Here is a 10,906-nt window from a genome sequence, read left to right as displayed (position 1 = left end):
TTGGGGTTTCCTGTCTGTCAGCTTTGCAGCATCACCTCCTGACCAAAGCGCATGGAATGCCAAGAGGGAACACTCCATTGATTCTGCTATGGAACCAATACACTGGGCTGCTGAGCCGGGCCGCCGCCATTTTGGACTGTCAGGTTGTTGCACTGTTAGCTGGCATGCACTCACTTTTTCATGTTGACACTTCCGTTTACTAAATAATACATTCCCACTATTACGATTTCACTTTTTATTTTATCGTAATGAAGCTACATCCATACAGGCTTATAAAAGATAAAATTTGACACAAGGCTTTCTTTTTTTTTCACTGAATTTAATTTCCACAGAAATTCTTGTTTCATATTGAAATCTATGTTCATATACGTATATTTACATACCTACACTTATGTTTCATCATTGTTTATACCATATTTACATCCCAGCTATACTTCCATTTTATCATTGTTCATACCCTTCTTTACATACAAGCTATAACTTGGCTAGACCAGCCATCTTCAGTAATACCAAGGAGCATTCTGGGAGCAGACAGCATAGGGCCGGCTATCATGAAGGGGCAAGAAGTGGAAAAGGCCGCTCACTTTAAAGACCTGGGAACAGTCATTGGTTACCCGAACAAGTTAAGAAGCACTTAACTCCAAAGTACTTCTTCTGTAACTCCCATACAAAGGGTTGCTTAAGAAGGTTCTTTATCGGGAAACGCGGCCATTGACAATGAAGTCACCTTTCAGACCAACGCAGACTACATTTATAAATGATGGATACAAGAAATCATGTGTGCCCTCTGCTGTAGCCATGCTAAACAAGGATATACTATAAAACAAGGATATACTATAATACAATAAGTCCCCCCCCCCAAAAAAAGCCCAAGAGAACAGTTCACTATAGAATAATTTCATGTTGGTTTTTATGCACTTTAATTTTTGGCAATTTTTATACTGTGTTGCCAGAGTGCCAAAGACAAATTTTCATAACATGTACATTTAATGGACAATAACGTTTTTCTTAAATATCTTACAACAAAGCTACACTAATACATGCGTGTTTTATTGATGACTGATTTTGAGAAACGTTCTGTTTCTCTTCTGGTTTGGCTGAGAGATACAGTATGGCGGTCTTCCTCCCGCAGGATGTGATGGATTCTGATGCGTAACAATAACTTGACCGTGTAGATGAGCGCCTCTTGGCGCGTCTTCCTGTCACACACCGCTCTGTTGTCACACAGAACCTTCATACTACTGCAATGCATATACAGTGTATAGTGTAAAAATCTGAGTAACTTCTCCATCAAAGTACCCTAAAAGTAAAGAGGTACCAAAAATACCTGACCATGAATGCCCAGGTTGTCAGTATCTGACCGGCAGATCAACCATCAGAAGTCTATCTAGCAAAGCTGTGCTCGTCCCCGAGCAGCTCAGTGCTGGTGACCACCTGGTTACTCTCCTGGGAGGTGTGTGTGTGACCTGCAGCAGGAAGACATCAAGGTCCTCCTCACAGCTGGTCTTGTCCAAGTTGTTGAACATCAGACCAGTAATAGCCCGGTATTCACGCTCAAACTACAGTCAGAGCTGTCACCGTGACCACCACGACCTGAAAACACACACAAACTAATAATATACTAAAATAATACATATAAACTATTACATTACTTTACATTTATGTTATAGTACAGCCCTTATGTTTGAAAGAAGAGACAGCAGAGTCCCCTGGGACCCCATCTGTATATGGCTGTGATGTGATGCCTTTCTGTGTACAGGACAGATAAAAAACACATTAACCAGAAGCAAGTCTCAGAGACATTCCTGCTAGTTTACAATGGTTAACTGTAAACTGTATTACAATGGGTACATTATCTAACTATACAGCTCAGGTCTAGTAAACTTTAATTTCTACACTTTTGTGAACACGGTAAACAAACAATCCTGTCAGGATCTTTTGTGAGCAGCGAACATTAGCTAGCTAGTTAAGTTGGCTAGCACTGACAGGTCCAGTAAATTTCTACACTTTTGTGAACATGTTAAACAAATAATTAGCTGTCAGAATATTTGGGGAACCAGTGAAAGGCAAGTTCTGGACATGTACTCTGACAGGTCTGACAATATATTTCAGAACAGTTCGTTTTTTCCACTGCTGATTTGTAGTCTTCTTGTCGACTTGACTGGATGAATTCAGCAGCAGACGACAGTCCATAATGGCGGAAACGCTACTCTCGCGCCCTCTTCAGGCGGGTGCCAGAAAATTCATCTAAGTGTCCCCTCTTGACATTCCACACTCTTCGTCCTGACTGTACGCTGGAGTTTTTAGGAACAGGATCCGCACACGGAGGACAGTGGATAAGAAAATTACATTACACTCACATTCCTCGGGGGATTTTCAAAGGGCACCACTGAGGTCAGCGTTGATTTGTGTCAAAGGAGGACAAACAGGTACAAAGTTGGGGGGAATTTGCACGAATCCGTGCATATCCGGATTCGTGCGTACTTTCCGCGTCTGATCAGATCCACTTCCAATGGGCTCGAAAACAAAATGGAAGCTGCAGCTTCAACGGGGGAGGGGAGACAGAAACAAGAGTTTGCATGAAAGGTTACGGCTCTTCTATGCATGACCCTTTCTCTTATAGAACCGACGTGTCATCGCACAGGCGACCTAGTCGAGATGCGTGCGTTAATGCCATAGGTGTCGTGCGTAATCCTCCAACACGCATTTTGGAGATCTGGAAATACGCACGTAGCACAGAGTCTATTTATACCCTGCAGAACAGGGAGTCCATGTATGCACAGTTGCACAGCCCTGTAATACTGTATGCATGATCGGCGGTTCTACCATATCTTATTTTAACCGTTTTATGTTTGGAAACATTAGTGTCTTAATTGCAGCGCCTACTGTAGGTGGCACGAGTGGATCCCTCGTTTTATGTCTCAAATGCACGACAGAAATCAGGGGTAGCACTCAAAATATGGTAGATATCATTCAGTGCATGATCGAGGCGACGTTTGCACGTTACAGTGTTGTGGATTATTACTATTACTACAGGGCCCTCGAGTGCACAGTGTACAGTGCAGTTTGTTTACATAGGAACCCATGGGGTCTGTGGGTTTAGGAGAAAGCAGACGACGCTTCAACCTTCCCGAGCGATCCTCACCTTCAGTATCAGAATGAATCCGTCCAAAATGCCATCAGCAGAATTGCAATGTTGTCAATAAGCATGGCGATTCAACAATTGACTTGCAACAGTGCAATGTAATTTTTATTCCAACTAAATATGCATAATTTATGTTAATCCGCCAACAGTGTGTCTATTCCACTGCATGATTTGCTTATTTTTTACTAAGCCTACAGATATAATTTGCATTGCAAAGTGTTTTCAAGGTTGCACGGGGACAATATGTTAATACAATAGATTCACAATCTCAAGCTTCTCAAATAAATCCACAATCTTTCAAATGTTTAAATACAGTAGTCTACATATCTACTGATATTAAGTCCGTCTGCTCTGCTGACACTGCTGTCACCTGTAGGGTCACACCTTGATGGCATCTATCTTGGCTCGGCAACACGTGGGAACCCTCATACTGTTCTCCACATGTGGGAACCCTCATACTGTTCTCCGTTCTCTATATAGATTCAAGAGTAAGAGTTCAAAATGGCCATCTGAGGCATACGCCTGCAAAACCGTTTTACACTTTTAAAAACAACTGGATATGAACAAACTGGAATATATTTTGAAGCAGATGGGAATTTATTGAAACGTGATACTGCCCACTGTATAGCAATTTACACTTTTAGCTCTACTCACTAAACTGAACTGTGATTGATTGATTGATTGATTTGACTGTCCATTGATTGATTTGACTGATTGATTGATTTGACTGATTGATTGATTTGACTGATTGATTGATTTGACTGTCCAATCAGAGCTACTGACGCAGGATGTCGGCGCGCGGCGGTAAGAAGAAGAGCACGAAGCTTTCTCGCTCGGCCCGGGCCGGGGTCATCTTCCCGGTGGGGAGGATGATGAGGTACCTCCGCACCGGAACCCACAAGTACCGCATCGGCATGGGCGCCCCGGTCTACATGGCCGCCGTCATAGAGTACCTCGCAGGTTGGTGGACATCCGGCCTGGAGGAACACACACACACACACACACACACACACACATAGAGTACCTAGCAAGTTGGTGGACATCCAGCCTGGAGGAACACACACACACACACACATAGAGTACCTAGCAAGTTGGTGGACATCAAGCCTGGAGGAACACACACACACACACACACACACACACACACACACACACACACACACACAGAGTACCTAGCAGGTTGGTAGACATCCAGCCTGGAGGAACACACACACACACACACACAGAGTACCTAGCAGGTTGGTGGACATCTAGCCTGGAGGAACACACACACACACACACACACATAGAGGAACTACATCGTGTACAGAGAGATGTACTCACAGAACCCCCCCCCCCCACACACACACACACACACACACACACACACACACCATGTCATCACACGCAGCAGACCAAGAAACAGTCACAATAGTTGCATCATCAATTTAAATGTATAATTAGCAATAGGCCTACGGGAAACAGAAAAAAAACCCGATAGTTTTTATATTGTTTTATATAGACTGTCTCTTTAATATTTTGTTCAGCTGAAATTTTGGAGTTGGCCGGCAACGCAGCCAGGGACAACAAGAAGGGCCGGATAACCCCCAGGCACATCAAACTGGCAGTCGCCAACGACGAGGAGCTCAACCAGGTAACAGAACAGTGACACCGATTATTCCTTTTCAAGAACAGAAGGCGGTTTCACAGGTTTTTTGGTCGAGCGAGATTTAAGGCTGGGCATCGATGATCGTTTTCTGATTCTGTTTTTTTCGTTTGATTCTAGCTCATTAATTTTGTTGTTTTCGTCGTTGAACGGGCGTATTTAAATCTTCCTTAACCTGAATAGAGTTTTACCTCTCGTTAATGTGGTACACACCAGCGCCTGAGAGAAGCGCACGTGATCGTGCGACAGCAGAGGCGTCAAACTTCAGAAAGTCAAAATGCTGACCGTGTTGATATTCCACCCATGCACTGAACCTGCTGACCCCACCAATCAGCTTCCCCACCTGGCTGGAGAGCGGGTCTAGTTGGAACGAGCTGGTTCAGTGCACGGGTCAAGTCCACAGTCGGTATTTCTACTGTGTGAAACCGCGTTAGACGCTCCTGCTGTCCATTCAGACAGAAACTGGTCTGATACCGCAAAGGTTCATGGGAAAAATACGGTACGATCAAAAATCGAATTTGTGAACAATACAACCGCATTGCGACACGCAGAATGAACAAATAAAATAAAAAAAACAGTGATGAGTCTGGACCCACACCGGCGTCCTGAAACACACGAGACCGCGGAGTGGACACGGAGATGGACACGGAGATGAGGAGAGCTGCGGTTTCCAATGTGTCATGAAAGCATAAGGTAGTCCTTTGTCTCAGTGCTGAGGGAGTTTCAGCTGACACCAGATGGTGTGTGTGGACCAGATAGGATTTCAGTAGTTAGGAGCTGCATCTGCTTTTTCACCAGCCTGGAACAGAACAATTCTACTTGGACAAGGTAAAGCTGCTTTGAGAATCATCATAAAAAGTGTAGCAGAAGATTAAGGTGTAGGGAATGGGGTTTCAACGAGTGGAATCCTTTGAAAAATATTTAATTGTGCCTTTTCTCAGTCCGTGGTCATATTTGTGCTAATTGATCCGCTAGTAGATTATCTTTATTCTTAGATAAACAGAATTTGATGACACACTGGGCTCGCAGAAAGTTAGGTCTGTACCCGACGCTGTGAGTTGAATCAGGTTCGCCTGTTCAAACCAGAAATTCATCGATTCGTTAATTTTTTTCCCCTCATATGCCTAAGGGAGTCGGGACAGCTGTCAAACTGGCAGGCAGCATAATGAAAAAACGCCTGCTTTTCTTGGCTAAACATGAATCATCCAGCCGAAATTGTCCATCTACTTCAGATGCCCCCTTGTTTTTATGCAGCGTTTCCCATAGCCTACGTTAGACGATAGTCTTCTCAGCTGCGCATTTCAAAGCGTGCGCGAAGAGGCCCTGCGTTGGGCAGCAGTCAACAAGGAAATGTTTTGGCCGTCACTGAATCATTTTCACGGATGTTAAGAGCTCTGGTCTATGGGAAACTTTTTTCCAGCGGATATTAATACAAGGAGATTGATCTAGGGAAGCAGTTTTGTGTCGTGATAGTCCCTTTGGGAAATGCCCATTTTGGAAATGCGTGCCAGGGGTTCCCTGCCTTCTTCCCTCCGTTATATCAGTCTTAAGTTTCCTTTTACTGCGCAACAAATAGCTACGGTAACAGCCTAGATCTAAAACGAATGATTGGTCTGTCCTGTATAAATCACCAGGCAGGTGAGTGGTCTTAGCTCATCAGCGCATCTTAAAAGTGGAGCAAAAAAAAAAAGACTGCTTGACTTCAAGAATCTGTCGACATAAATGGTAAATGGACGGCACTTATATAGCGCTTTAGCACCTTAGCGGCACTCAAAGCGCTTTACAATGGCCTCTCATTTATACAACTAGTGAATCACTCTTCTTAGCAGATAAACAATTCAGTGCAGATGCTAGGTTGTTGTGCTCCATAAAGTAATGGAAACAAAACTCTTTCTTTCAAATGAATGGCAAATGTAAACATTAGCCTAAGTAAAGTGTTTATTTACACAGATCTTCTCTGCAGGGGAAGTTTGACAGGCCGTTTAGGGCACAGGCAGGAGAAAGGGAACGCTTGATTTGTCTCAAAAGAAAAAAACTTCCCTCTTCCCAATCCATCCACACCATAGTACAGACAAACTGGGCGGAGCCAAGAGAGAAATCAAACAGACCTCTTCCTAATCATACAATAGAGTACTAAGCTACGCAATCCCACTTTATTATCTGAGCTTTTATTTATTTATTTTTATCCGAGCTATTCTTAACGTTATCGGATTTATCTGCATGACGTCATTATTCCTGATATCGGTCCGATTATTTATTGCGCATCCCTAAACATATTGTAACTGTGTTGATCCAGCTTGTCAGTAGCGGTGTGTATTAGCGGTGAAGCTAGGCGACGCGTTATCTGAGGTAGTTCAGCAGATGACGGCGAGCTTGTCGTCCTCCCAGCTCCTGCGAGGGGTGACCATATCGAACGGCGGCGTCCTGCCTCGCATCCACCCGGAGCTGCTGTCCAAGAAGCGCGGCGGCCGGGTCAAGGTGGACACGCAGGCCGCCGTGCCCGAGAAGCGCGAGGCGCGCGTCAAGACCATCAAGAAGCCCTCCGTCAAGAAAGGGAAGGGAAAACCAGGCCGCAAACCAAGGGTTCGTTCATATTCGTTTATTATGACCCGTTCTCATATTTTCTGGTGATTTTTATCGATATTTATATCTGGCGCTTTTTTTTTTTCATTCCACAAAGAAAAGCACAGAAAACGACAAAGAAGTCGTAGCGAACTCGACAGTGGAAGACGAACCAGGCGATGGGTTCACGATCCTATCAGCCAAAAGCCTGTTCCTCGGACAGAAGGTAAGCCTCGGGGGGCGTGTCTAGAACGCGTAGAATGCTGATATACTCGTGTACGTAGGCGTAAATGTCGTAGGCGCTCGTCTTCCTGGTCGTTACCGTGGCTCTGTTTACAGCTTTCACTAACGGAGAGTGAGATGAGCAAGATCGGGACGATCAAGGTGGAGGGGATCATCAACCCCACCAACGCAGAGATGGACCTGAAAGACGGCGTGGGTGAGGACGGCCTCTCTCACACACACACACACAATCAACCCCACCATGGCAGAGATGGACCTGGAAGTAGGCGTGGATGAGGCTTCTCTTCCTGTCACTTCATCCAACACATAAACGAGCTTCTCTCAGCCTGTCTGTCCCAGCTGCGGTCAACCTCTCCTCAGACACCCATCGGTCAGACATTCAGACACGCTCAACTCTTCCGTTCTCACCCGGTCGTGTCCGCAGGCAACGCCCTGGAGAAGGCGGGGGGCCGGGAGTTCCAGGAGGCGGTCAAAGAACTGCGGAAAGCACAGGGACTTCTGGAGGTAGCGTCAGGTACGGGAACACCTCAACACCCACACACACCATCCCTGGGCAGTTATGTGGAAAAAGTTGAATGATGAAAGGTTAATTTTTGACACATCAGTGTCAGCCATCACATCATTTTGATATGCACCCCTGGGTGATGAAATCAACCAACTCAACATACTATCGGCACTTTTTCACAAGCCTTACATTCAGACCGATTCGCCATTTTGTTTCACTTCATTATTCAGTCTGAACAGGCTCCCGTTACAGCCGTTTTCTGAGATGGGCGTTGCCGAAGAGGGAGATTACTTCATCCCCCTAACCAATCGCGTCCCTTCAGTTAAATTCCGTCATCTCATTCGAAGGATGTTGATTGGCCTGGTTGGAAACCCAACCAAGAAATCACTCTGGCTGGGAGACTTTCCAGACCCTGAATCGCGTTTTGAGATTTAAAGTGGGCGTGCGATTCAGACTCCACTTTCACCTGGCGCCGAGTCAAACGTGGGCGTGTCTTTGTCCCCCCCCCCTCCCCCATAGTTGCGGTGAGCCAGGCCAGCGGGATGGCGGCGCGCTTCGTGATCCACTGTAACGTGCCCCAGTGGGGCTCGGAGAAGTGCGAGGACCAGCTGGAGAAGACGGTGAAGAACTGCCTGTCCGCCGCCGAGGAGAAGAAGCTGAAGTCCGTGGCGTTCCCCTCTCTCCCTGCTGGCCGGTGAGACGCGCCGCCACATTGAACAGCTGGTCTCTCTTGAGTCACGGGAACATTAACGCTAGACTCCAGCCCTTTTCAACTGGTGACGATCAGTGTTGGGAGTAACTGATTATAAAGTAACAGATCACCGTAACAAGATTACTTTTTCCAGTAACTTGTAATGGAAGGGATTACATTAGAATTCAGTAATCAGATTAGTTACTGATCTAATAAATGTGGGATTACTTTTGAGTTACTTATGCGCGTTTGATTGATATGCGCATGCGGGCTCTGCAGGCATGGCTGAACTGACTGTTTATGTCATCAGCTGGTACAGAATCAGATTAGGATTTAAGATGTAAAACTGATCCTAAATCAGCACTTCTATGATTCGGGTAAGGAATGATAAGGTTTTAGAAAGTAACTCAAAAGTAAAGTAATTAGTAATCTCATTACTTTTCAGCGAGCAATGAGTGAAGTAATCTAATTACAATTTAGAGAAAGTAATCAGTAACTTGATTACTTTTATTAAGTTACTTGCCCAACACTGGTGAAGATGTAGGTTTGTAGGACGCAAGCTAATTATAACATACTTTTGTGCTGTGAAATGGGTAAGTATGAGACTGAGAACAGCTGTACATGTTAGCCTGTTAGTGTGCAGTTGGACACACACACACACACACACACACCCCTAAAGCAGACCTATCTCTTTCCCCCGGCTAAGGAACGGGTTCCCAAAGCAGACGGCCGCCCAGCTGATCCTCAAGGCCATCTCCAGCCATTTTGTTTCCGCCACCACCTCCTCTCTGAAAAACATTTACTTTGTACTGTTTGACAGCGAGAGCATCGGAATATACCTTCAGGAAATGGCCAAGCTGGACGCCAAGTAAGATGGTTCGCGAGCGGGTGTTGGGTTTGGGGGTGTTTTTGTATTTCAGGTGGGTTTTGTTCTGTGCATCTGGTATAGTTTGATGGAAAGGTCTGAGGTAGATGACGATGAAATGAAACTGGCCAGGGAAAGGCGTCAAAAAAAAAAAAAGTGATAAGTACTGTGCACATTTGTCACACTGTCCTTTTAGATCACATTCTTTTAGACTAGAACTCTCTTTATCCCCTATGGCTTCTCATTCTTATTTTAGCCAATATTGTTTTTACATTCCATGTACAAAGTTGACCATTTTGACAGTTTGTTTTCTCGTGGCCAGAATCCCTCTGTAGTTTCGGATACAGTTAGTTTACTAAGAAGAAAAAAAAAAAGTTTCTCATTCTGCTTTGAAATAAAAATCCAGATGTTTTACACCACAGGTCCAGCCCTGGTTTTACTGCACTTGCATGTTGTGGCGTCACTCATTTCGGGTTTGTTGTTGTTTGTTGGAGACTTTGAACTGTTAGATTTGAGCAGCTATCTTTTTTTTTAAAGATATTTTTAGGGCTTTTCAGCTTTATCGTTATAGGACAGTGTAGAGAGACAGGAAATGTGGGAGAGAGAGAGGGGAAGACATGCGGCACAGGACCAGAGCCGGGAATCGAACCCTGGTCCGCCGCGCGAAGAACTAGTCTTCATATGGGACGCGCCTTACCCGGTGAGCCCCGCAGCTGTGGTTTCTAGTCGTCCTTGATAAAGGGAGGTCATGCTCCCTTTAGCCAAATATACAAACCAGTCTCATCCACTACAACTGGACAGACCGTTCAAGGAGAAAGTTAAATGGTAAATGGACTGCACTTATATAGCGCTTTTCCACCTTAGCGGCACTCAAAGCACTTTACAATGGCCTCTCATTCACCCATTCACACACACATTCACACACCAATGGTGGTAGTTGCCATTCAAGGTGCTAACCTGCTCATTGGGAGCAATTTGGGGTTAGGTGTCTTGCTCACAGACACTTCGACATGTGGACAGTCGGGGCTGGGATTCGAACCACCGACCCTTCGATCGTTGAACGACCCGCTCTACCAACTGAGCTACAGCCGCCCCGGAAGGTGAGTTTCTTTAGTAGTGCTACAACAACTAAAGCCATTCCCTCGACATCAATTCAAATTCCATGTCATTCAAGTAAATCCAGCACAAATACACCACACACAATGTCCCCGCGAGTGTGTTCTTTACATTATATTTATTACATGGTAAAA

General features: G+C 45.1%; 1 protein-coding gene across 2 annotated transcripts; it reads left to right on the top strand.

Moving 5' to 3' along the window:
• Positions 1 to 2,290: 2,290 nt before the first annotated feature.
• On the top strand, positions 2,291 to 9,866 carry macroh2a2 (macroH2A.2 histone). 2 transcript variants are annotated; one of them, XM_084460817.1, is made up of 9 exons: positions 2,291 to 2,429; positions 3,919 to 4,105; positions 4,672 to 4,778; positions 7,179 to 7,373; positions 7,471 to 7,578; positions 7,692 to 7,791; positions 8,020 to 8,109; positions 8,620 to 8,794; positions 9,498 to 9,866. In XM_084460817.1, exons 2-9 carry the CDS (start codon positions 3,934 to 3,936, stop codon positions 9,661 to 9,663), a joined length of 1,113 nt encoding a protein of 370 aa, XP_084316943.1. In that variant the 5' UTR covers positions 2,291 to 2,429; positions 3,919 to 3,933; the 3' UTR covers positions 9,664 to 9,866. The 2 variants fall into 2 exon arrangements, with proteins under 2 accessions (XP_084316943.1, XP_084316944.1); XM_084460818.1 differs by having other exon boundaries at positions 2,295 to 2,394.
• The last annotated feature ends 1,040 nt before the right edge of the window (positions 9,867 to 10,906 follow it).

This window comes from Borostomias antarcticus, assembly GCF_949987555.1.
Source record: "Borostomias antarcticus genome assembly, chromosome: 34".
In the NCBI taxonomy this organism is placed as follows: Eukaryota; Metazoa; Chordata; class Actinopteri; order Stomiiformes; family Stomiidae; genus Borostomias; species Borostomias antarcticus.
The sequence above is the reverse complement of the archived record's forward strand: the minus strand, read 5'-3'. Positions and strand labels throughout refer to the sequence as shown.

Bases quoted from the DNA above. Each gene is read 5' to 3' on its own strand.
- macroh2a2 (XM_084460817.1), top strand. From the start codon at position 3,934: ATGTCGGCGCGCGGCGGTAAGAAGAAGAGCACGAAGCTTTCTCGCTCG. The intron at 4,779-7,178 runs GTAACAGAACAG...TCGTCCTCCCAG, and splicing joins ACGACGAGGAGCTCAACCAG to CTCCTGCGAGGGGTGACCAT. The intron at 8,795-9,497 runs GTGAGACGCGCC...CCCCCGGCTAAG, and splicing joins CCCTCTCTCCCTGCTGGCCG to GAACGGGTTCCCAAAGCAGA.